At 59.7% G+C, this 25,286-nt stretch overlaps 1 protein-coding gene across 2 annotated transcripts in view; it reads left to right on the top strand.

The window, feature by feature from the left end:
• The window catches only part of HSF1 (heat shock transcription factor 1), a 43,292-nt gene extending 18,207 nt beyond the window's left edge, over nucleotides 1-25,085 (top strand). Inside the window, exons 5-14 of one of the 2 annotated variants that reach the window (XM_088537120.1) lie at nucleotides 9,682-9,757; nucleotides 10,082-10,143; nucleotides 11,359-11,455; nucleotides 14,475-14,611; nucleotides 16,028-16,040; nucleotides 16,167-16,261; nucleotides 22,684-22,789; nucleotides 23,006-23,071; nucleotides 24,389-24,458; nucleotides 24,856-25,085. In XM_088537120.1, coding sequence (XP_088393246.1) covers nucleotides 9,682-9,757; nucleotides 10,082-10,143; nucleotides 11,359-11,455; nucleotides 14,475-14,611; nucleotides 16,028-16,040; nucleotides 16,167-16,261; nucleotides 22,684-22,789; nucleotides 23,006-23,071; nucleotides 24,389-24,458; nucleotides 24,856-25,061 — 928 coding nt within the window. In that variant the 3' untranslated portion in view covers nucleotides 25,062-25,085. Of the gene's footprint in view, nucleotides 1-9,681; nucleotides 9,758-10,081; nucleotides 10,144-11,358; nucleotides 11,456-14,474; nucleotides 14,612-16,027; nucleotides 16,262-22,683; nucleotides 22,790-23,005; nucleotides 23,072-24,388; nucleotides 24,459-24,855 lie in introns of both variants that reach the window. The other variant, XM_088537119.1, reaches the window with a different exon arrangement.
• Nucleotides 25,086-25,286: the final 201 nt, after the last annotated feature.

Below are 25,286 nucleotides of genomic sequence, written 5' to 3'. Positions count from 1 at the left end.
TCCCTGCTACATCTACAGCAGGGTAAATCTGTGCGTGCCCAGATTGGAAGCTGTTTTCTTCCCGCTTTCCTGGAAAAGCCATCAGCTGCCTGAAACGACTCGTCTGCCTCTCACTGGGATGCGCCGCGTCTTTTGGCTGCTCTGCTCCCAGCCGTTCTCGCTCTGCGTGAGTGTGGGAGGCTTCTGCTTTTGCAGGTTTATGTTCTGGACAATGTGGGAAGAATAAGCAGCGTCGGGGGCCGTCTCTAACCCCAGCTGCCGGGCCTGCGCTCCCCGCACGTGGTGCTCGTCTCAAGCTGAGCGGCTTTGGCGGCCCCGTGGCGTGTTCTGAGATGAGGTGTCTGGGCTTGTGTCCCTGCGTGCAGGATGCGAGTGCTCCCAGGTGCTGTGCAGGGCTGCGCGGGGGCTGCTGCAGCAGACGGGAGCGTTAGTGAGTATGAAGTGGGGGAAGCCACTAGGTGGAGGGCGCAGAGCGGGACCGCGAGCCCTCCGGCAGCAGAGCACGGGCAGCGTCTCCCGGAGCAGCAGAATTCCCCCTTGCAGGAAGGTATTAAAAAAGCATCTTTTGCGCCCTTTTTAGGTCAATAGGCTCCCGTAAAACCGCCAAAATAAAATACTTGCTGTGAACCGCGTGGACTGTGCAATCCGTTAGCAGGTCTTCATCGCGGGATGGGGGCAGCCTCCCGAGCGGCCTCCGCGGAGCGCGCGCTCCCGGCCTTCCCCCGCCTCCCGTCACACCACCGGGCCCAGGAGCCGCTCCCGTCACCGGCACGGCGGAAAACTGCTCCGGAGCCCCTGCCAAGGGGGCTCCGCACCGGCACGGAGCTCAGCAGCGGCTGAGTCGCCGCATCGGGGAGACGCCGCGCGTTGGGGCACCCAGCTGCAAGCTGTTTGTCGCTTGTAATAGCGTAATAACCTTTTGTTGCTTTAATATACTCCATTCTTCCTGGCTGCTTCTCCATCCTTCAGGGCCATTAGTAGCTATTCCAGTCTTCTGCAGGTTCTCTATATCTCTCAATAAACACAGCTTTCGGGTCTGCATTTCATTACCTTTAATTCTTCCCATCCCCATCATTAGTACCTGATCCTTCCACTTGGATTGCACTTCCCTTTCTGGAAGGCAGAACGTACGAGTCATCTTTCATCTCCTCCTTTTCTCAACAACTTGTGGCTGAAAAAAATAATCTCTTCGTGTTTCTTGAACAATAACATATCCGATCCATTTAGAATTACACTTTTTATTAATGGACTTAATAGCAAGTTTCAAAGCATCAGCTGGCTCTTACCTTGAAATCGGCCTCACTCCTTTTCTTGATGAGTTTTTAACTGTCTTCCTGAGGTCCTGCTGCTTCGCAGCCCGTTGTGTCTCCACCACAGGGTTTTTCCAGGTCGTTTTCCCTACCCAGTGTCAGCAGTCGGCTTTCTCTGGCGTCCATGTAGCTGCCATCGTTTCCTGGATGGAATGAGCTGCCCTGGGGCCTGCCAGCTCAGCCCTCTCGTGCTCTTTCTCCTGCTGAAACGCTCCAGCAGCCGGAGCCGTGTTGGTCTTGGCCCTAACGGTCCCACGAGGGAGCAGAGATGTGCGAGGAGCTGCCAGTCAGTCAGGGGGAGGCCAGGGGCAGGGAGGGCTGGGCATGGCTGATCGTGAAGGGGTTTGTTAAAGGGGATCTCCCCGAGCTTCTGCGCAGAAATACGCCTCACTTCAGACTCCCTGGCATGGTGCTTAATGGTCCTGGCTTCTAGAAATGGCCCTCAGAAGTCCAAGAGGTAGCCAGAGCTCCTTGGGTGAGATGGCCTTCAGCTCAAGGCCTGAGTTTCTTCATCTAGGAGTCAGAAGCAGGTTACTTTTGCTGCAAAAATCCCATGTGTTTGACCAAATGTAAAAATCCCAAGGAAGAAGAATGGCAATTTTCTGAAAATGAGCTTGCAGTGGGACCAAAAGACCTTGTATTCGTTCTCATTTGATAGTAGCGATTATAGATACGGGGCCTCGGTTATCTGTCGGCTCTGGAGGGGACGTGGGTCCTCCTGCAGCCACGTGAATGCGTCCAGTCCTCGTGTCGGGAGTGGGAGAACTGAAATACGGAACAAACCTCGGAGACAGGAGCGATGCGGGAGTCGGGAAACATGGTGAGCCGTGCGGGACGGGAGGAGCTGGAATCCTTTGCAGGATCGGGATGCTGAATGCCGCCCTGTCCCTGCTGTGTGGAAGCCCAAGCTGAGGACAGGGGGCGGAGCTCTGGTCCTCGCGGGTTGGGGTGTTCCCCGGCGCTCCGGTATGAAGCGCTCATGCAATAAGGAATGTCTGGGAAGGGTTAGGTGTCAGCTGCCTTCCTGGCCTTCCTCCTCTCCTTCCCCTCATCGGGCAGGCCTGGCCCGATGTGATGGAGTTTAAGTGATCCAGCTGCAGGGTTTTCCTCCCGTGGGAAGGAGCTCTGTGTCACAAGGGGCTTGTGCTTTAGCAGTCACCAGAGAGTCCCTTTGGCCAAAGGCCAGTGGCCCCGGAGTAGGCGGAGAGGAGGCAGCTCCCGTCCGTGGGTGGAATCACTCTTGCTGTTTATTTCCTCCCTATCTAAAGATGTGTTTTGAGTTTGGGGGCGGGAGGGTTCCCTCTTAGCTGAACACAGCAAGTGCCACTTGTATTAAGCTGCTTTGGCATTTAAAAAAAAAAAAAGTTTGTGGCCGCAACTAACATTCTGTCAGCGGTCTTTGTGGCATATTGAAAATGCCCCGGGCTGAAGCCAGCAAGGGAGAGCTGCTTTGGGGTCTTCTTGCAGGTCCGGGTCGGGTATCGCTGTGGGAAGTGCAGTGTGATCCCTACTGAGTTGTGCTGCGCGGCTCGCGCTTTGCGTCCCTGGAGCAGGGGGGATTCCTGCCTGTTTCAGTTCGACACGTGCGTTTTTTCTTGCTTCTGTTCTGGCAAACAGGGCTTGTCGTCTTCCAGGTCCTCTCCGGGCCTGCAGAGCTCTAAAAACAAAGCAGAAAGGGGAGCCAGTGTCGGCACCAAGCGCTGCTGCAGCATGGGCTCCGAGGAGGAGGCCCAGCCTCTCGGGGTCTCCCGCCATTCCGGCAGCTGGAGCAGCAGATCTACTTGTTCTCCGGGTCACCTCCTGGCAGGGGATACGCGGGATCATCCTGGGGCCCGTCGCCTCCTGCGCGAGGAGCCCGGCCGGAATCGCCTCTCGCTCTGGCCGTGGCGGAATGAGCCACAGCGAAGCCCTCGAATTGGGTTTCTGTTTGTGCGCCCATATTCTTAAATGGGAAAAACAAAAAATCACAAGAACCCAGTATGGGAAGAACCCGAGGAAGCCCAAGTGCCACAGCGTGGGCGAGAGCATCCGCCGGCCTCAGCCTTTGGGCAGGGAGCGCTCGGCTCCAGCGGTGCCTGGAGCAAAGCTGCTTAGGAATTGCCCTGAGAGTTGGGCCCGTCACTGCCCTGCGATTCCTGCAGATTTTTTGGTTCTGCACTCTCAGCTTCTGAAGCGCTGCCTCATGTGAGCCACGTGGTTTCTCCTGGGCTTTTTCGCTTGGAAATAGTTCGATTTTTAGCAGACGGTTGCACTCGAAGGTGGCACTCGGTGCACGCGGGCACCTGCCAGGGTGCCCTGGGCTAACGTCACGCTGCTCCGGCCGTGTCCTGCGAGGAGAGTGTTTTAGCAGAGCCATAGGTGTGATGGCACTGGGACTTCTGTGCTTGTGCGCGTCTCTCCTGTAGGAGCGCGGTGCCCTAGCAGCTCCCGGGTGCTCTGCCCGGGTCGAGCATGGCAGCAGTCACCAACACTGCAAGGGCGACAACCCGATCGCGACTTCGGGCGCGCGGCGGACCCAAAGCCGCTGTCTTGCGAGCGGAGCCGTCGCCTCCGCGTTTCGGGCTGCTTGCTCTGCCGAGCTCGCTTGTGTGCGGGAAGGAAAGCTCAAAGTGCAGCCCCGGCTCGCGCGGCGGCCCTCGTGCCACGCGGGGCACACGGGTGAGCCGGCGGGCTGCCGCATCCCGCTGCTTCCCCGGCTCCGTTCAAGCCCGGCGGGAGCCAAAGCGTATCCGTAAGTTTAATTTTAAACAGATTGTTGAAAGCAGCGAGCGAGCCGTGGTGTCTGCACCTGTTTTTATGCGTTTTCTCCGTGTCTCCTTCAGGGACCGCGTTGGCTTTGGCTCGGCGCGGGAAGCTCTGCCCGGGGACGCTGAGAGCACTTCCTCCGGCCCAGACCCTGCTGTCGAGGCCCCGCCGCTTTTACAAGGCCCCGGCTGCTAACAGAATTTAAACGTTAAAGTTTCTCTTGATAAAAATAAATCTAAACAGACACAAGGACTTGGCCTTTTGCAGTGTAATTCCTCCTCACCAGAAGTAGTTTACCGTATGCAGCCCCCCAGTAAATCATACCGGATGATTCTGACCCACGTAACGTTCTTTATGGCTTCAGGCCTCCAAAAGCAACACATACATTATCATTCGGCGCTCACCTAAGGGGATTGAGTTTGCATTAGAGCATTTGTTGAAAAGATTGAATCCATCAGCGTTAGGCAAGGGAAGAGCTGAGCTAGGCCGCGCGGAAGCCAGCCCGGCGCTCTCCAGGTTCAGCCGCCGCGCTCGGAAAAGCCTCATTAGGAGCAGCCCTCCCAGCTCCGGGGTCTGGTTAACGGGGGCCGTTTGCAGGGTGAGGAGCAGGACAGCCCCGCTTGGCTTGCGAGGATATCTGGCTTCACAGCCCTCTTTCTCTCCTTACCCTTTTTCGGCAGCTCCGAGACAGCAACGGTTTTGTGGATCCGTTGTGGAAAAAGTGAGGCCCCGTCTATCCAGCAAAGAAGTAAAACTTGTAAGGAGATCTTCTGCAAGGTTGCTGGGCCGGTGTTTTGTGTTCTGCGCTCGCTTTGCGAGCCCGTGATAGCCCGTGTCCGCTCGCTGCAGCCTCGCGCGCGGAGGGAGCGATGCGAGCTGCTCTGCGGCCCCGGAGCAGCGGGATTCCTCCTCCTTGGAGCCGCCGGAGGCTCCGCGGCACCGAAAGGAGCAGCACGAGCGTTAATCGCGGTGCGGGTACAGGGACACCGTGGCCCTCGGCTCTGCTGGGGCTCTGCGGTTCGGTTCGCTGCTCCCCACCTGGAAGGAGCGAGTGCTGTCGTGGTGCATTGCCAGGTTTCCTTTTAAAAATATACGGGAACACGGTGGAAGGAGTTAAACAGTGATGTGCTCAGGTTCGTAAATGAGACATCATTGTCCAGGCAGGGGGTCCTGGAAGAGCCGCAGTAAATCTTGGAGCAAAGCGAGCTCTTCGTTTTGGTTTTACTTCCTCTGACGCCGCAGAGGCTCTCCCTGCTGAAACGTGGGATGGCAGGAGCTGGCATTCGTGAATGCGCGGGGCCGGAGCCGTCCGTCCTCCCCGGCACCTGCATCCCATTAGCAGGGTTTCCATCCGCCCATTTCCTCGTGTGCTGCAGGAATCTCAGCCACCAATTACCTGGGGCTCCAGCCTCGCCAGACCCCTTTTCCCTGCATCGTGCACGGAGGAAGGTCCATCTGTTGCCACAAATGTTCCCCAGCCTTGCTGGGAGCAAAGGGATGGGGGTGATGGTGAGAGGCCGTCCAATCTGCTGCTCTTTGTGGTTTAAGTAAGAAAAAAATAAAAAATAAATAAAAAATAAATTAAAGCTTGCCTTTAATGCAGGTGTGTTCTCAACAGCATCAGCTGGAGCATCTGCCACTTCAAACGGGAGGTGGCTGCAGCTTGCCCTGCAGAAGGGAAATGAGGTTCCTGCAACTCCGTTACCACCGAGCCTGTTTTTATGGAGCGAAGGCTGCGCGTGTGTAATTAAAGCTTTGCCGGGGCCGCGGAGGAGCCCGGCCCGCGTGGAAGCCGGGCACTGCGCTGTGGCGCGGGCCGCTTGCCACGGGGCCGCTCCTGGCCTGGCTACCTGGATTTTGTTGGCTGAACCCCGGCTCTTGCAGGCCCGCGCCGAGGCTGTGGTCCGGGCTTTTATGACCTCTAAATTGGACAATTGTAATGTGTTGTTTTACGGCCTTCCTGTGCAAAGGTTGCCTCGAGCGCAGCTGCTGCGGAGCCGGCGGCCAGAGCACCGGCGCTCGCTGCCCGGCCTCCACATGGCGGGCGGCTCCCCGGGGGCCGCGCTGGCTCCCAGTCAAACTTCAGCTTGATCTTAAAATTGCTTTGATGGCTTGTAATGCCGAGTATAATGTGGGATCTGTGTGTTTTATCTACGCTGCTGCTTTTTATGAGCTTAGTCACTGCTTGAGATCATCTGAAGTCAATTTTATTGGTCATTGCAAGCAATAGGTTAAAGACCTGCCGAGTGCTCGTTTTTCAGGGGAGTGATCTCCATCTGAAATTAATTACCACCACGGCCTGAGATGTTGATGTTAAAATAACTCAACCCAAGTGGCATCTGGTTCCCGGGCCGCGAGGTGAGCAGCTCTGGGTCGTGCTTTGGTCGCTGTCTGGAGCAGGCCGCGGTCCCTGCGCCGGGGCCGCCTCGGTACCCCCAGGTGCCAGCGCTCGCAGGCCTCGTTCTGCTCAGGGAGGCCCACCCTTTCAGCAGGGTCCAGGCCACCTTTGCAGCTGTCTTTTTGCACAGCGTCCCCTCCTCCGTGTCCTGGACGGGCTCCGCAGCATCACCCAGCACGAGGGCTCCCTCTTGGCAGGGGAATCAGTGGCTGCAGCGCAGCAGCTCTGTCAGGCCAGGTCACTGCAGTGACGTTAAATGTGGGGGTCACAGATGGGGCTTAGCCCCCTGCATAGGACGCTGAGGAGGAGCTCCGTGTTACTGCTGGGAACCTGGGATTTTTCTGGAGCAGCTCTTCAAAAAAAGCTGCCTGGGGAACCACACAGCACGGCTCGCAGCGAGCTCCTGTTCCCAGAGCTGCCGGCTGCTCAAGGGAATGATGAACGGGAGACGCTAAGGTGGAAGGTTTCTGAGTGAACTCTGAGTTAATGTAGGCAGACGTCTCTTCTTTATGGGCTCCAGGAAGAGTGAGTTCTCCTAATTGCATCAACTGGTGCATGAACCTGAGTGTCCTGGCGTTGCTGAACTTGCTTTGTGAGGTGAACTGATACGGGATTGAAGCCCCCGGCTGTTGGGCACCTCGTGCGTAATGGAGAAACGGCGGCTGTGGGGACAGCGTGGAATAACCCTTCCTGCCTCGGGACTGTTGCTTTGGGGGAAAAAACGGTGGGTTTGTGCCACTCTGGGGAGCCGTGGCGACCCCAGGGGCCTCATGGCAGTGTCAGGGCCGGGAATCCCTCCGTCCGTCCATGCAGAGTCCTGGGTCCTGCGTGCAGCAAAACCACCACCTGTCTCAAGCTGCTGCCAGATGACTCGATAGGTGCCTCTTACTTTGTATGTTAGGAGAGTGAACAAATCGTTTTTTCCATGTTATTCATAACTTACAGAGCTTCTGACATAATTCCTCCAATCCCTTCTTCATACTGATGATCCGTGAGGGCAGGAGGAGGGTTATCTGCACTCCCTGGAAGTGTATCTGGTCATTTCAAGAGCTTGTTTATTCATACCATTCAAGACTTATTTATTCTCAGGTTAGCAACCGCATGACAAAAGTTACTCCTATTCCATAATACTCAGATATGATTAAGAGCAGGATGGCTTTAGCGTCTTAAAGCAACAAAAAGGTCTCTTTTGTTAGTAAATATGGTATTTAAAAAAAGCCTTATTGCTCAAAAAAATGTTTTTTGTGGTAGAGCAGAGGTGGTTTTAAACTCCTGAAAATGTTACCTTTATGTGCATTGAAAAAGTGCAGCCTGATGAACCAGGGATCGGCGCACTGGGACGGGGAGAAGACAAGAGGCTTTTTAGTGAGGTTTGTGCCTGGGGAAAACAGGGCCCTGACGGCCCTGGGGATCTGGTTGCAAGGCGTTCCGAGGTGGTTTGGGCAAGGCTGCGATGCCGGAGGAGCTGCAGCCGCTCTGCTCCGCGGTCGGGCCCGCTCGCTGCAGCAGGGAGGTGCTGCCTGCTCTCACTGGCGCGCCGCGATGGCAGACAGGCAGCGTGAGCCGCGCTGGTGCTTTTGGGAGGTCCCCCTGCCTGCATCCCTGCTCGCTCAGCAGAACCCAGCCAAGCTCTCCTGGCCAGGCCACTCATTAGTGTTCTGTTCCTGAGCTAATTCCAGACTCTAAAGCAAGCACCGTGTACGCTCTTCCCGCGCTTCCGAAGGCAGCGCCTCCCAGGTTAGACCTGCTGGAGAGGGAGGATTGCTCAGACGGAGCCCTCAAGCTGTCGACTCCAAATGCCTTTCAGTCCCATAGCTGACTCAGAACTACGGAGGCCCGGGTCCGGTTTCCGCTGCAGGCGGCAGTTGCACTGGTGCGGAGCAAGGACGTCCCCGCCACCGGTGTCACATTGGTGGCCTCGTCCTGCGGCTCCGTCTCAGCGAGTTCGGCAGCGAGAGGAGGGGAGCAAGGAGCCCCGAGCAGCTCCCGGTTCCATCCCGTGCGAGGGCTTCCTGGGATACAGGTGGTGCCCACACGTTTAACAGTCCTCAGCGGAGTTGTTCCGTGCGCGGCCGTGTCCCGCGGCTCCGCTCCGGGTGTTAATTACCGGTGCCCGCAGAGCCGGTGCCTTTTGTTTGCGCCGAGCCTGCCAGCTGCCGGCGCCAGCTGCTCCCTCCCGCGCCGGATCCGCACGAGGAGCTTCCCGGGAGCCACGTCCCGGTTAAACCCAGGTTGTGTTTTGGTTTCACTGCTGCTGGTACCGAGGCAGCGTCCTTACAGAACTGCCCATCTAAGGCGTCTCCGTCGTGTTTTTGAGCCGGGTTAGTCAGCTTGGGTCCGTGTCGCTCAATAAAAGCGAGGATTGTGGCGTTCCCCATGGGGATCCCTTCACGTTTGCCACGGATATCCTCATGTTCCAGGGCAGAGTCCTCAGGCAGTCACTCATCGTCCCTCTGCGTGGCCAGCAAGCCCCTGTCCTGCTCCGGGCCATGCTCTGCAGAGCAGAGGCCACGGCTCTGGGGGCTTTGGGGACCCACATTCCCTTTCCCTCCCGGAAGAGAGGCCATGACTGGGCTTTGGGGACCCACATTCCGTTGCCCTCCTGCCTGGGGGACAGCGTGGGGACGGCCCCGGGCTCGGCCGCGCCGGGGGGGACGCAGCTCCGTGTGGCACCGCGATGGGCCCCGCGGGGCCGTGTTTTAAGAGAGGCAGGTGCGGAGCGGGCCCCGCGCCGGGCAGCCCTGTAAAGCGCCGCGCGGGCCAGCGCTTCAAAGGGCTCCTAATAACTCCCCACGTGAGGCGTTTGAAAGCGGCCCCTGTAAAGTCCTCACCAGGGTTTGATTGCCTCGTAAAGCAGCGCGGAAAGAAGGCATTAAACCCTCCCTGGGCCGCTTTGGAGGGGCTTAACCCTTTGGGGTGTCTCCTGCAGCTGCCCGAGGAGCGCTGGCCCTCCTCGGCCTCAAGGGAGGCTCCAGCCGGACTCGTTGTGCAGAGCCCGGGCCATGTTCCTGCCTCTCCAGCCCCTGCCTGGAGCCCCCTTCCAGCTCAGGGAACAAGGGGCAGCTCTGCAGGTTCCTTGCAAACTTTTCCGTTGCCGTTTGCGCTCGGAGCGTTCACAAAAGCAGTCGTTGCTATTTGGATGCGCGGAGAAGCCGAGCGGCCGGCGCGGAGCAGCGGTCGGGGCCGCGCGTCCTGCTGCTGCTCCTCACGCCTGTGTCTGTCCCGCAGCGAGAACGAGGCCCTGTGGCGGGAGGTGGCGAGCCTGCGGCAGAAGCACGCGCAGCAGCAGAAGGTGGTCAACAAGGTGAGTGCAGCCGCTCGCACCGCGGGCCAGCGCACGGTGTTCGTTCCGCCTCGGAAAGTCTTGATCCCGGCAATTCCCTCCTGCTTTCCTGCCTTTGTGGGAAGCTGCTGGGCAGAGGACAAACCCCAGCCATCAGCAGTGCAGCACAAAGGGGTTTTTACCCCTCGTGCTCGGAGCTGTGGGCAGCAGCCCGCCCTGCTTCCGCTGTGCCCTTCCTTGGCCCCGCTCTGAGCGCAGGCGCCAAACGGTCCGGAGCCGATTGCCGCTTTGCTAATCCAAGGCACCATGCGCGTCCTAACGGGTGTCTCCTCCTTCTCCTCACAGCTTATCCAGTTCTTGATCTCCTTGGTGCAATCCAACCGTATTCTTGGGGTGAAGAGGAAGATGTAAGTCTGCATTTCTGCATCCAGATAAAGATTCCCTGTCTGAGGGAATAGAGCGGATCAGCAGAGTGGCTCCCCCCGATGTAGCAGCCTTGCCAGTGGGGTAGGACAGCGCTCACTGGGAGCACGTGTTCGTCCCAGCCCCAGCGCCAGCTCCTGCTGCTTTGCAGCTGGCAGGGATGCGATGCGGAGCGCGCGGGCGCACGCGCTGCCACCTCCTGCGCAGGCCCTGCGAGCTGGGAGGCTGCCGCCCGCGCTCTGGCACCGCCAAAATGGTGTCTTGGCACTGTCGGGACATTCCTGCCATTGTTCTGGAGAGGAAGCCCGGGACCGTCAACACTAGTCTGCTCTCACAGGCTGCTGTTTGACATCTTCATAATCTAATCGAGCCTGTCCTCAAACACTGCAGGGTTCCTTGCCCCGCGCTGGCTCTCCCGGGTGAGGCTCTTAAGTCAGCACTTAACCTGGAAGTGTTCTTAGCCGCTTAATTTTTTGGCCAGTTAATACTCGGTTTTGTCCCCAGGTTGTGCTGTAGCACAATTTCTCTTCCCTCCTAAGCATTTGTCGATGATTTTGCTCCTGTCTGACCTGACGGGGCACCGGGCTGAGGCAGAGCCTGCTCCTGCAGCCTCCTCCCATGGGCTGGCTCCCCTTGTACGGCTGTGCCGGGGTGCCCGCCTGCTCGCAGGGCTCTCCCCTCGGATGGGAGCAGTGCCCGGAGCGCCATATGGCAGGCAGCCCCGCAGCAGCCCTCGCTGTTATTAATGACGGTCCCGGGCTGTAGCGTGCTATGTTCAAGGCGTGCTGAAATGATTCATTTCCTAAAGACACAGAGTCTCTGCACATGTTGGAGTCCATGAAAAGGGCCCCAGAAGCGACAGCGTCGCAGCTGACCACGAGCCATCCATCTTTGGAGCAGTTGGCCATGGGGAAGCTGAACATTGACAAATGGGAAGGGAGCGAGTGGGAGCGGAAACGTGGGGCTCCTGGGCCAGGAGGTTTCACGGTTCTGCCCAAGGGGCTCGTGAAGGGCAGCCAAGGGGCTGGTCCCTTCCTGGGCCACCACCCCCTGCCGTAGCCACCACCTCCAGGGCTCCGGGCTCGGAGGCCGGGGTGTCTGGGCCCCCCAGGTGTGCGCGGGGAGCCGCTCCGGGTGCGGGGTGCCTGCAAGCTGGGGCCAGCAGCACCGTAACTGCCAACTATTTGGGTTCTTTGCAGTCCCCTGATGTTGAACGACAGCAGTTCAGCACATTCCATGCCGAAATACAGTCGCCAGTACTCCCTGGAGCACGTCCACGGCTCATCCCCATACACAGTAAGTACGCCAGGCATGCTGGCCGTGGAGATGGGGGCGAGGGCACAGCTTTGTGGGGAAGGGCTGGTGATTTCGGGAGCTGCTCCAGCTGCCCTCTGTACACCACTTTGCTCAGAACCTCTTCGTTTTGTTTGGCAAAGAATTTTAGAGTGACAGCTGCTTTCTGGCTTAGCCGGGGGAGAAAGCTGTTAGCCAGCGAGGTATTTGCGAAGGGGCTGAGCGTTTGGCTTGCAAAGCGACCCCGGCGTTACCTGAATTGGGCTGCAGGCAGAGCTGGGCTGAAGCGGCGCCCTGCCCAGCTTGCATCTGCTGCCATTGCCGTAGACAAAATGCGTTTGATATCACTCCCTGCTGAGCATTTGCTCGCGCTGCCTTGTACCCGTGTGCAGTCAGCGTGGTCCCCTCGAAAGGATGGTGCTTTTAGGCAGCGAAGGCAGAGGCAGGTGGGCAGATAAGAGGGCAGACAGGGACCTCGGGGGCGAAGGCACCTCCTGCCAGGTGTCCCCAAGGTGCAGCCCGCAGGAGGGGGCAGGGGCTGGATGCGGATGTCCCAGCGGGTGCTCCAGGTGCCTGCGGAGGCGGCCCTGGGCTCCTGGCGACGGGGCCGTGTGGGAAGCGGCCCTGGCCGTGTGCCCTGGGCTCTCCTTCGCGTCGCTGCCGCTTCCCAGGAATCTGGAGTTTCTGTCTTTCCTCCCCCAGGCTCCCCGTGCACGCTTTGATGTGCTGCTTCCCGTGACTGTTCGGTGGCCAGGGAACACGGGGAGGGAGGCTCTTCCAGCCCCTGGCTGCTGGCCCCGGATTCCTGCGCGGGAGCTGCAGGTTCTGGCTGCCAGGCTGCGCGCGTTGCCTCTGCTTGGCCTCGTCGCCGGAGCGCTGCACTGAGCTTGCCTGTTGCTCTGAGGGCTGCAGGGTGCCCGCACGTGTCCCCGCTGCCCTGACAGCACCTTCGGGTGCAGAAACTGCCCTTCCTGCCACACGGGGGGACCCACGCCTGCTCCCGAGGGGCTGCGTCTGGCAGAGAGAGCAGAGGGGCCGTGCGCTGGGGCACCACTTGCTTTGGGGCTCTGCGGCCTATGTGGATCCCTTAGATTTCCTCCTTGACCCAGAAACTTTCGGTTTAGATCCTCTGCTTTGCTTGAGGTCAGCGTGCAGGCCAGGACCTGTCCCACGGCAGGCGGGGAGGCTTCTCCAGAGCTCCCTACGGATCCCGGGTCTTTCCTGTTCTGATCCCAGCAGCACTGTCCTGCAGGAAGGTCAGAGCCAGGCATTCAGCTCTGCAGCAAAACTAAAGCTGTCCCCAATTCCACGTAGCGCTCCTGGCTGCGCTCCGCGGGGGATGCTGCTGGGACAGGAGCTTTGAGCCACTGGCTCTTGACACGGAGCTGCCCCGACGTGCCAAGGTGACCCCGACACGTTCGCGAGCGCAGCACCGAAATAACGGAGCGCCGCTAACGAGCCCTCCTGCCGCGAGACCACCCTCCGCGGGAGCGCTGTGTTCCCGGGCCAGCTCCCTCCTAGCCCTGTGATCTCTTTTTAAAAAAGTGCCTTTATTCTCTCATGCAGCAAATACTTATGCAGAAGCACCGGGAGCTTTTCCAGGTGTTACAGGATTGTCCCAATTATGAGAAATGCAGGTGGCCATCCTTTCTCCGAGCGAAGCGTTTACGGCTTTCAGCTCCGAGGAGAGCTGGGAAGTGATAGCTGGGCAGCTCTTCAGAGCGATCTGCCGGCAAATTGCACCGGATCCCGGCACTGCCCCGGCCCCTGCTTGGACTGCGGGAGGAAAACGTGCGCGGCCATCCAGGAGCCGAGGTCATTGCGGGCTCTCGGTCTCGCATCGAAGCAGCGGCGCTGGCTGCTTTGTGCCCGCAGCGATTCTGCACGCGCAAAACCACAGCCACGCAACGCTGCTGGTTGTAGCCCAAGGACACAAGAGAGTAGGCAGCCCCAAAGCTCTAGGCCAGCACCATGCAGCCCTGCATTACAGACGCCGGGGTGGCTGCCCGTGTCTGCTGGGCCCTTCTCCCCGGCGCCCCAAACCAGCGCCCGCAGCTTCAGAGCTCCCTGCCGCGGGGTGTTGCGGCAGCAGCGGCTCCCGCTCGCCCTGCAGCCTCCTCCCACCCTGCGGGTTAGGAGGCCCGTGCGGACGGCTGTGGGGATCGGCACGGGCTTGGGTGATTAGATGGTATTTTTTAATTACAAAGGAGCCAAGGGGCCCTCTCTGCACTGTGGTGCCATTGTGTGCATGGCGAGCGCGGCGCTGGTGCCAGCACACATCACGGACGGGCGCTGAGGGAGGGACAGGCGGCTCCGTCTGTGAAGGCAGGCACGGAGCAGGGATTTCTCTGGCAGGCGCTCAGGATTAACCCCCACTCGCTGTCCAAAGTGACAGCAGGGAGCTCTGAAGGAAGAGAGGCAGCGAGAGCACGGAGCGAGCTCTGGGGTTGGCAAGGGGGGGCGCGGGCAGGATCCCCCCCACCATCAGCCTGATCCCCAATTCCAGTCTGGATTTCCTTCGTGGAAAGGAAGTGCTGAGAATTGCTGGCACACAAGGGCTTGGTGGGATTCAGGTTCACCCCGGCTTCTCAATTAGTTTACTGCTTAGCAAGGTGGGTATCAAAATGCAACCCCTTCGTGGTGCTGCTGCCAGTGTGGGGATCTTGTATTTCCTACCTCTTAGGTCTCTTTAGCCGTATGAATTCCGTCTTTCATTCTTCAAAGAAAGAATTAAGTTATTTAGTGGAAGGGAAAAGCTGCAAATCTGGGCTTTTAAAAGTCTAAACTTCAGGTGATCCAGCAAAAGAACCCAGTATTTTAACTTTTAAAGTTCTGTTATTTCCAAGACAATGAGGTCTGTGGGACAGAAGTGTCATTAACCGTTTTACGAGTGCTCAGGCTCGCAGGAGTGCGTTACTGGCTGCTGTGTCCCGCGCTGCTGCGGGCAGTCAGGATGCTGCAGTCCCCCATGCAGGGGACATGCCTGACGCTGTGTGTCACCACTCTGTGCTTGTCATTTCAGGCTTCTTCCCCAGCATACAGCGGCTCCAATCTGTATTCCCCGGATTCTTCAGCCAACTCTGGTCCGATTATCTCCGACGTGACAGAGCTAGCCCAGTCCAGCCCTTCAGCATCTCCCAGTGACAGCCTCGACGAAAGGTATTCCTTTACCTTCATAAAATCTGGAGTCAATCTCCCAAACTCCCAATCTTCATTGGGAGAACATATTCGCTGGGTACTCAAACGGTAGCATAACGTTGTGCCTCTGTTATTACGAGTTGATGTTCTCCCTGGCGAGCAGCAGCTGGAAAACCTTGCAGCCCTCGGGCAGGGGATGCTCACGCTGTTGTAACCTAATCCCGCTTCCCTTACCAGGACTTTGCAAGAAGCTGGACCCATCCCTCAACATCAGCTCCCTCGGGACCCTGCCTGCCCAGCAGATTTGGGTTTGGGGGACTGATTAACTTTAATCCTGTGTTTGGGTAGCCAAGCAAACAAAACCTGCCCGCGCTGTGTAAGGTGAGCCTGCCCTGGAGGGGCCCGGTGCCCTCGCCCAGGGAAGCAGTAAGGGCTTCGGGCCACGTCACTGCTGCGGCTGCCGTGCCCTTGTCCCCAAAGTCCTGTCCCGAAAAACCTCCGAGGCTCCGGAACTCTCTCTGCCTCCCCAGGCAAGAAATGTCCATCTTTCTTTAGCATCTCGTGGTTTGCTGACTCCTTTTTTCCTCCCCCTTACTAGGTTATTCCTGGCATTGGCGCTTCCCTGAGGTGCTGAATCACCCACAAATGCCATTTTTTGCCTGCAGTGCCCTCTGCCAGGAACAGTCGCTCTTAAATATAGACCATATGGCTGCTCAATGGGCCTGCTCTCTGCTCTTTTGGATTTGCTGCCCTTTCCAGCAGAACAAATTGAGCCTTTTCCCACAGCCCCCCAAATCAGGCAGTTTGAGTAGCAAGGGATTTTCCTCTGCAAAATCAGGGCTGGCCAAACAAACCCTCTCCCCATCTCATAAAGAAGGTGCAGCACAAAGTGCCCAGGTGCTTACACAGAGAGTTAATCCTGTAGTCTGCACAAGGGAGTCGTTCCCCTCAACGCTGAAGCAGGTAAAACCCTGCAGCCTCTGCTGGGGTGACAGCTTTGTCATGCATGTCCCTGTGGTGACTTTGCAGAGGGTGTCCGCGGAGCTGCTTTGTGCTGGTGGAGACTGTCCACGTCAAAAGCAGTACCGAGTTGACTGCAACTGCTAATAATGTCTCACCTTCCTCACGATACCTTAACCCGGGCAGAACCGGCCGCGTGGCAGGTCCTGAGCTGAGCGGCCCGCAGGACTTTAGCCACGGGAAACTCGCTGAGCCCGTGGTCCGAACACGAGACCGCGGGAGGGAGCTCATTAGGGTGAGAATCAGAGGAGAAATATTGACGTCCTTTCTCAACCTCTTCTTTGTAGCTGGCTCTGTGTGGAGACCTTGTGCGTGCAGAGCAGGCGTGAGGAGCTTTGTGCTGCCGAGGGCAAGCGGCGCTCACAAGTCGGGGGTGTTAGCGCAAGGCTTTGACCCTTCTTTTCCTGTCTCTCCAAGGAGTAGTCCTGTGGTCCGTATCAAAGAAGAGCCCCCTAGTCCTTCCCGCAGCCCCCAGATAGAGGAGGCCAGCCCCGGGAACCTTCCTGCTGTCAAAACTCCTCTGTCTCCCTCCACGTTCATTGACTCCATCCTGCAGGAGAATGAACCCAGCACCACGACCGCGGCCACCGGCGACAGCACCGCGCAGCCTCCGCCCCCGGAAAAGTGCCTCAGCGTCGCCTGCCTCGACAAGTAAGTTCCCCGCCGAGGCCCGGCCGCTCGGGCCGGCCCCGCTTTGACGGGTGCGCAGCCGCTCCCAGGCAGCCCGTTTGCCCGAGGAACCCGCCATGGCTCCGACCGCGGCACAGGAGCCGGCGTGGGGATGTTGCCCCCTGCTCCTGGCAGCCCCTGCCTGGCCATGGGCAGAGAGCAGAAGCCCTGTGCTATGTTTGGGCAGCAGGCAGGGAGCTCTGCTCTCACCGGAGACAGGGCTTGCTCCGGCTCTCTGCTCCTTGGGGTGGGAATGAGTCGCTGTAAAAGCAGCTGCCTTTCCTTGTGGACCCCGCACGGGGGGAGCCCGGCCCGTCCTCGCGGGGTGAGGGGGAAATGTAGTGGTGGGAATGCGCCCTTGCGCTCGGCCTCTTCGCTCCTCGAGTCACAGTCCGCATCGGGCTGAGGGCGGCAGGCTGGTGGGTGATGGGTGGCTTTTTTAGGGAGCACATGTGCAGTCTTATGTCTTTTATCACCACACAGTGCTCACATCTGTAATTGCAAGCATTGGAAAGCTAGAAATTTGTTTGTACGCCCCGGTATACGAGGAACTGAGCCACGCTGAGATCTTGGCTGCATCTCCCATGTCCTGGGAGAGCAGTGTCAGGGGTAGCCTCTTCCCCCAAGCACAGGCACAGGTTGTCTGTCCTTGAGGCAGGGGAGGAATCTGGGGAAGACGCAGGTAGCTGCAGTGTCCTGCCAGGCAGGAGGGAGCTCCTGTGGCCTCGCGGTGCTGAGGTGGCCTCTTTGCTGCTCTTGCCATGACTTTGGTGTTAGCCGTCGCTGTCCAAACCGCGCTGGCTCGTAGGTCTGCACGGAGCAAGGGCAGAACCTGGTGGGAACCCTCCTCCCGGCGCTCTCCGTACGGCAGTGGCTGGCGGAGGCCTCATTGCAGCCCTCGGAAGGGCCATGGGCCAGCGGGAGCTGCGTGTGCCGCCGCCTCGCAGCGCGGCCAGAGCCGCCTGCTCGCTCCTCTCGGCCTTGGCGGGAATTCTGCTATAGCTTCCCCTTCCCTAGACCTGCCCAGGGCGCTGCAGTCCGTTTCACCAACACCAGCAGTCCTGAAAGAGAGGCAGATCTCATAGTGCAGCTCCTCAAAGCTCAAACTGGCCAGTTAAAAGGTCATAAAAGTGAGGAGCGCTGCAGAGAGCGTTTCTGATCTCCTGCAGGCGGGCCGCAGCAGGCCAAGGACACGGAGCAGCAATTCCCCTGTGGAGACCGAGCTCCGTGGCTCGTCCTGGGGAGCTGCTTGGGATCGTATAGGAGAAGGGATCTCCTCTTCCCCTGGTGCTTTTCCCCCAGCGCTGCTCCGCAGCGGGCATCGCGCCGGGCTGCAGTGTCGCCTCCCGGCTCCTTGGGTGTTTGTCCCGGGAGCTGTCGCGTCCCGTGCTGCAGTCCCCGTGGGCCAGCAGCCCGCAGCGCGACACAGAGCGGAACCGTTTGGCACAAACCTGGCCCTGTCCCGGGAAGACCGGAGTGGAGCGTGAGCAGTGAGGAGAGGCCAAGCCCCACTCCAGCCTGGCTGGGACGTGCAAGCTCCATGTCCCGCGGGCCAGGACACGCTGGATGCCGTGTCTCCCGTTCCGTCGGGGCGATGCCAGCTCGGAGAAGGTCTCCGCATCCCCGGCACTCCAAGGCCTTGGCTTCTTTCCTGCCCACCTGAGGCTGCCGGGCGGCTGCTTGGGCAGAGCAGCAGCTGTGGGTCCGAGCGAGCAGGAATTACCCGGAGCTATCCCGGGCCGGTGGGAAGGAAACCTTGGCAGTGGGGGCGGTGTGAGTTAGTGTAGGTGACCTTAGTATGATGGGGAACGCCAGCACTGGACCCAGGACTGGCTCCGTGTGAGCAGCAGCGTCTTAGCACAAGGTGGTGGTTCAGGGGGGCACGCTGCAAAAGGACACGCGTGCGTGGAAAGGCCTGACAGTGTGGCCCAAAGGTTGCCCACGGGTGGGCCTGTGTCAGCCCCTTTTCAGGGCCAGAGCCCGCTACCCACTGGGGAACGTGGCCACCTGTGCTGTTAATGTGACATGTGGCCCATGGGGTCGCAAGTCCCTGTCTTTGTGGACACTGAGTGCCAGGGCCTGGCTTTCCCAGAGCTTCGGCTGTGCCACAGAGGTGACAGTGACAGTGACCGCTCGTCAGTCAGGTCAGCAACAGTCGGACTGGGGACTCCTGCCGATGGGAAGGAGCTGTGCTGCCTTCCTCTGCCTTTGCAGGGCCGCGGGTTCCTGTCTGGTTTTAGTGTTAGCAACAGCTCTGGAACCGCTCGCCCGCCCTGGCGCTCGCGGGGCTGGTTACCTGCTCTGCCTTTGAACGTAACAAGCATTTCCTTCCTGACAGCACCTGATCGTGAGGCTTTTTATCCAGTACCCTCTTCTGTTTGTATTTTTCAGTTTGACTCGCACACCGCAGATGTCAGAGGTCCCTCGTCTTTGCCCCAGTTCTTCCTCTTCCTCACTCCATTGCAGATCACAGCAAGGGTTAGCATTTCAACAGCCTGCTGTCCCCAAGCGCCGTCCCTCTGGGCGAGAGGGCAGGGGGGTCCTGCGCTAACCAGGGAGCGCCCCGTGCCGCGGGGCCAGCGTTCCCCGCAGCGGCGACGTTGTAGGTAGCCGAGCGGCAAGGAGAAAACTCGCCCTGAAAATTGGCACCGAGGGGCAGAGTTCTTGGCCAGCTCAACACAGCAAGGAAAAGCGGCCGGCGGAGGCCGAGCCGCCTCTTATCCTTTTAGGTGGTCTTGGCAGGGAGCGCAGGGTCTTGTCCAAGCTCTACCTGGGGTTGGTGAATGGAAATTTCAGCCTCCGGAGCTGCTGCTTTGGTAGCTCTTGCCAGCGTGGAATTCGCACACCTCCGTAATAAAGTGTTTCATTGAAACGTGATGGGAGCTCGGGGCTTAAAGGAGTTCCCTGATGTGTTCTCCGTTCCTTATGATGGTGACAGAGCAAGGAACCTTCCCGCTGCAAACCTGCCTGCACACTGAGGTGCTAGAGCAATAAAGCTTTTCCGTAGGAAAAACATCCCAGGTAGGGACAAAGATCCATCTAGGCCAGTATCCTCTTTCCCGCAGTAGCCGGTAGTGGAAGCCTAGGAAAAGCTCTGAGAGGTTTTGGCCTTATAAAGGTTTTTCTAATCTATATATCGAGTGTGCTGGCTTGAGCTAAACTGCACTGCTAAGAGACTGTCCCGTGTCCCCAGCAGGGCCGTGGCAGGGGGAGTCCTGGCAGGAGCAGTCACTTCAACCATGGTTCCTGGTGGCACCTTGGTGGGGCCAACATCCAGACCCGTGACAGAAGGAGGAGCTTGTCCTGCACCGCCTCTCCCTGAACGTGATGGTCACACCAGGCTGCCCCTCTTCTTACGTTGAGGCAACGGAGCATTTGGAAAGGACAAGGGCGCAGGGAGCCAGAGCGGCCCTGGGCCTGTTCCCAGTGCTCCAGGGCAGGTCGTTTGTTGCCTAGAAATGCCTGGAATCTGGTCCTGGTATCCTGGTGTCCGCACGCAACAGCCGTGGTGGGAGCAGAGAGCAGCTCCGGAGCCTCGGGCTCGGGGTGATCCACCCCAAAACGTGCCTCTTCCCCAGCAGAAAGCTGCTGCTGGCACTGCCAGCCCTGCCCGTGCCCTGTGCAGCCTCACAGTGTCGCAGCGGTGCCGGGGCTCAGCGCAGCGCCCGCCGCGGTGTCCGTGTCGGACCCCCCCGGACGGGGCTGGCAGGCGGACGGGAGGCTGAGGGAGCTGCCCGGCGTGATCCCGAGCGTGCCGGTGCCAAGGCCCGGGGGGAAGCGGAGTCGGGACTCGCGTTTTAGAAGCGTCTGAGGGTTGCGCGGAGGGTCGCGGTGTTCTTCACCTCCCGAATGCATCCGGCCCTCCTCTGTGCACGTCCACATCCCCGGGGCGGTCAGGGATTCAGCCCGGATTTTGTCACGTTGCCCAGGAATTCGGCTACCTGATCTCCCTCAGCAGTTTGGTGGGGCCCTCGTGTCCGAGCTCCGCGTCTCCTCCCACAGTTGATGCTGTCTTATAGGGATGCTGTATCCTATGTGCTACTCTGGGCTTCTTTACTTGCAGGAAGCCTGCTCTGCTCTTCTGTGGGCTGCAGGGGTCCAAAAAGCCTTTTGCTGGATTATCGGCGTTCCGCATCCGTGCGGGGAAGGTGTCAGTGCCTTTCACCAGCAAAGATGACTTCTTGTGTTCTGCTCCTTGCCTTCATCCCCAGCACATTCGTGTCTGGCCTCTCCTTGGAGCTGTTGACCTCGAAGGATACAAATCTCACGACGTTCTCAGGACTCCCTGCAGTTCAGTGTCTTATGCAACAACCTCTCTGATCTCTCCTGGAGACGCTGGCTCCTCTTATTTCAACACGTAGGAAGTTAAGCAAAAGCATGTTGCTCCAGAGAACTATTTTCCTTTCTTCCCCGCTCCGTGCCATTTGATGGCAAGTGTAGCATGATGCAGAACAGAGCCCAGCACGAGCAGAGCCTGAGCGATGGCTGGATCCGTGACCACGGATCCTCCTCTGAGCGGTGCTGGGAACTGCACAGCAATGGCCAGGTAGAAGGTGGTGGCTCTGTCCCCTTCTTTCCTTCTGCAGAGGAGCAAGGAGAGTTGCCTTGGAGATCTGGAGTGTGCAAGTAGCCTAATCCCCAGGTGTCCTTTGTGCAGTCTGGATCCTGCCCTTCCTGTGCTCCATCCTCTGAGGAGCACACGCAGCAGCTTGTCACGGTAACACGTTGTGGCTTCCAATGCTGTCTTGGCTGGAACTTAGCCATTCCGTGATGCTGGAAGTTTCCAATTGCAGGATTGCTGAAAGTATCCTAATCCCATCAGAGCAGTTCACGTGCTGTGCAATAAGGACCTCAGGAGTCATTTAAAATCACGGATACGGTTGTGTAGTTTATTTGCAGTGTTGGTGTGTCCTGGCTCCAAAGAGGAGCTGCAGCTCTCTGCCTGCAGCCAGCTTTCCCAGGCATTCCCGGGATGCGGAGCGCTGTTGTGCTGGCAGTGTACCCCTTTCTGCTGCTAGGCTTCCTGAGCTGGAACGGGCCCCTGTGGCCCCTTGCAGGGTTTAGCAGCAACAGCAAAACCGTCTGTATTTTGTGGTCTTCATGGTGGTGCTCGAGGGTAGGGGTCCCCTTCAGCCACCAGGACTGGTTTTCCCTATGTGACACCTCCACTCTGTCCTGCTGTGCGCATCCTGGGTAGCCAATGAAAGTCATTCTGCCTTGGAAAACTTGGTGGCTCAAACCTGAGGCCGTGCCAGCGCCGGTGACGGTTCCATAAGCTGAACCTGCTGCTGCTCATTTTGCCAAACTTGGTGGCTTTTCTCTGGGGCTGTGGGCCACCTCAAAAGCGACTCTTCTTACAAGAAAGCCCTTCAGGGAGCCTCGTGGTGCCACGCTGAGGAGGGGCATCCGCTCTCTGCTGCTGCTGCTGTGAAACGTCGTGGAGCTCGAGGGCAAAAGCGTCCCCTGTGCGTCCCCCTGCTCCCCCGTGCCCGCTCCGGAGCTCTGCCCCGCGGTCCCGGGGGAAGGCAGCTAAAACGCTCCACGCCGGCGTCGCGCGCTCGCTGGCACCCGCCCCGGGCTACCGAGAGTGCCGAGAGGGGAGCGAGCTGTGTCCTCAGCCCGTCCTGCTGGTCCCGGGCATGGCCGTGGGGGTGGCCTGCTGGAGCCTGTCCCTCCGCCAGCGCCCAAGCAATTAGGTTAGATTAGATTACTTTAGATTAGATTAGGGAGCCTGGTGCAGGGCAGGATGCAGTGGGAAGGTTCATCCCCCCAGGTGCAAGGAGGCAGCTTTAGTTCCCTGCCTTGTTACCAGAAACAGCGTTTCCTGATAAACTAACAAGGTTCCTCCCTGCCAATCCAGGTGGGAAGGTTTGTTCGGGTCTCCGAAACCTTCCCCCCAAAGCAGATTCGTGCAGTAGGTATGTTACCCTTTCTTTGCCAAACGTCAGCTCTAGGATGTGACGAGCAGAGGTCATGCAGCTGCTTGGACTGCAGAAAGGATCCCAAGCTCCTTACTGCAAAGGCAGAGCTGCCCTGAGAGCCCTGCCAGCCCATGCGGGTTGGTGCTTCCTGAGCACCAAAACCTTGCAAAGTCCCAGGGCTCGGAGAAACTCCCTGTGTCTCATTGCTCCGAGCCGCTTCCCTCAGGCCCTGCCATTGGAAGGGTCCTAGAAAGCGCCCAAGCTCCAGGCCAAGGACTGAGCAGGGAGAGGGATGGAGATCCCTGGGGAGCCCCTGAGCCCACTGCAGCCGGAGCTGGTGCCCGTGCGGAGCCAGGCGCCCGCTCCGCTTCCCGCTCCTGTTCAGGGGCCGCCTGCCTTGCGCTGGCAAAGTGCCCTTAGTAGCCTAGAGCCTCGCAGGGGCTTCTCAGCCTTGATCGCCCCTGCTTGTCCTTCTCTCCGCAGGAATGAGCTCAACGACCACCTGGATACCATCGATTCCAACCTGGACAACCTGCAGACCATGCTGACCACGCACGGCTTCAGCGTGGACACAAGCGCGCTGCTAGACGTGAGTGTCCCCCGCTGCCACCGGCCACACAGGGAGCTGCGTTTCCCCGCGCGCCTGGGGCTGCTTCCCTTCCCTTCCCTTCCCTTCCCTTCCCTTCCCTTCCCTTCCCTTCCCTTCCCTTCCCTTCCCTTCCCTTCCCTTCCCTTCCCTTCCCTTCCCTTCCCTTCCCTTCCCTTCCCTTCCCTTCCCTTCCCTTATCACTCTTTCCTTTGGCAGCTCTTCAGCCCTTCCATGACGGTTACAGACATGAACCTCCCCGACCTGGACAGCAGCCTTGCCAGTGTGAGTAGCTGTTACGAACCCCTCCGTGCACACGCGGCTGCCAGAACGCCGTGTGTCCCGCCGCTCCGCGCGCTCCGGCGAAGGCTCCCGCGGGCTGAGGAGCAGCCAGGCCAGCCGGGAGGGAGCGCGGGAGAGAGGAGGAACGCGGAGCCGCGCGGGGGAAATAATTCAATTAGCACCGCGGCGCGCTCTGAGCGGCTCCTGCACGCACCAGGGCTGCTTCATCATTCAGAGCCGCTTAATTAGGTGCTGAGACGGCCGGCTCTCCTGTGAGCGCGGCCCCCGCAGCGCGGAGCTGCTCCGAAGCCCGGGGAGCCGCATGTGGTTTCCATAAACCTGCTCTTGACTTTCTGAAGTCGTCAGGAGGTTTTGTGGAGGCTAACGCCAGCGTGTGCTGCGTTATGTATTTTATTTACTTGCACATCCTCAGTGCTGGAGGCCATTTAAGCGCTCTCCGCGTGAGCCAGCATTGCCTGAGAAATGATTTTTTCATCATTTTGGCTAACGGTGCCGAGCCCAGCGCAGCGTTTGGCAGCTGGAGCCAAAGGTAGAAGTTGTGGTCGAGGCGGAGAGGCGCAGGCGGAGCGGCCGGAGCGAAGCCCGGTGCCGGCAGCGCTCCCAGCTGAGGCAGAGCCTCAGGGGCTCTGGGACAGGGCTCTGTCCACCGGACACAGGCAGGACCGGAGTTGGGGGAGCTGCTGGCAGCGCCGGGGGAGAATCAGGCCCAAGTCAGAGCCGGGAACTCCGTTTCCAGCGGGTGCTCTTGAGCACGAGGCTCTCAGCTGGTCCCTAACCCTTCTCACCCCCTCTTTCTTTTCTCTTTTTTTAATTCTGGGGGAAAGAAAAAAAGGCACAAAGGGATCTTGTTTTCTCCCTGGTGCAGAACAGGAAACATCTTGAAGGTTTTGGCGGAGCAGGAAAAGACAGCTTCACCCTTGAGCCTCCTTGTTGAGGGCCTTGTGGGCCCCAGCAGTGCAGGGCTACGGGGAGCAGCCGAGAGGCTGTCGGGGGGCAGAGCAGCAGCTCCACAATCCCGCTGGGGAGCCCTCGTAGCCCTTCCCTAAGGGATGGGCACCAGGAGCCCTGTGGGAGGCCGGTTGTGTCCAGGCACAGGCCACGGGTCTGCTCGGACACCAGGGGGAGGCTCCGGCAGCGGCTGCGCGAGGAGCCCCCGGCCCCACGGAGCTGCCCCCGCTGTTTAACGCCCATCCCGCCCGCCCCAGCGCCTTGGGCAGGGACGTGGGATGAGGTTGTGTCCGAGCGCGCTGTCCCCGGTCACCGAGGTGGCGCTTCCCAACCCGGCTTTTCTCCCTGCAGATTCAGGATCTCCTTTCGTCCCAGGAACAGCAGAAACCTACTGAGACAGAGGCCAGCCCAGCGGACACAGGTACCGGGAGCCCCAGCGGGAGCCGGTGACCCGACAGCACCGGCACTGGGGTCCCTGTTTCCGTGTGCGTGGAGCCCCGCGCGTTGTCTTGGTGCCACGCTCTGTTCCTGGTGGCATCCCCAGCACCTCCCCATGGGTGCTGCCGCATCCCACACGCCTCCCGCCTGGGCGCGCTGCTGCCTCCCTGCTGCTCTTCATTCCCGGAGAGCAGATCCTGGTGCTCTCCGTTCCCGAGAGAGCAGATCCCGGAAGATGGGCTGTCCCATTCCCGATGCTGGCGGATGCCTTTCCCGACGTGGCCCGCTCGGCGGAGCCCTCCCCGTGCCGGGCCGGGGCGCTGGGGCGCGCGGGCGATCCCGGCGCCGTGCCCCGTGCGAGCGGCGCGCTGTGTCCGCAGGGAAGCAGCTGGTGCACTACACGGCGCAGCCCCTCTTCCTGGTGGACTCGAGCGCCGTGGACGTGGGCAGCGGAGACCTGCCCATCTTCTTCGAGCTGGGAGAAGGGCCCTACTTCGCGGACGGGGACGAGTACCCCGAGGATCCCACCATCTCGCTGCTGGCGGGGACTGAGCCGGCCAAGCCCAAGGACCCGGCGGTGTCGTAAGGCGGTGGGCGGCCGCGATGGAGAGCGCGCGCCAGGCGCCGGCGCGGGGAGCGCAGCCGCAGCCTCCTGCTTCGCACAGAGCGCGACAGCTCCGAGCGCCCTCCGGCACCCGCGCCTCCCGGCGCCGCGAGGGGCTCTGTGTGTGTGTGCTTGCCGAGGTGTTGGACCCGCTTGGAGCAGGGCGAGCGGCGCCGGGAGCAGCCGCGTGCACCGGCGCACGGACGG

Source organism: Tinamus guttatus, unplaced genomic scaffold (assembly GCF_059628265.1).
Source record: "Tinamus guttatus ecotype Peru unplaced genomic scaffold, ASM5962826v1 Tinamus_guttatus_pri_ptg000731l, whole genome shotgun sequence".
In the NCBI taxonomy this organism is placed as follows: domain Eukaryota; kingdom Metazoa; phylum Chordata; class Aves; order Tinamiformes; family Tinamidae; genus Tinamus; species Tinamus guttatus.
Note: the sequence above shows the minus strand (reverse complement) of the source record. Positions and strands in the feature narration are given on the sequence as shown.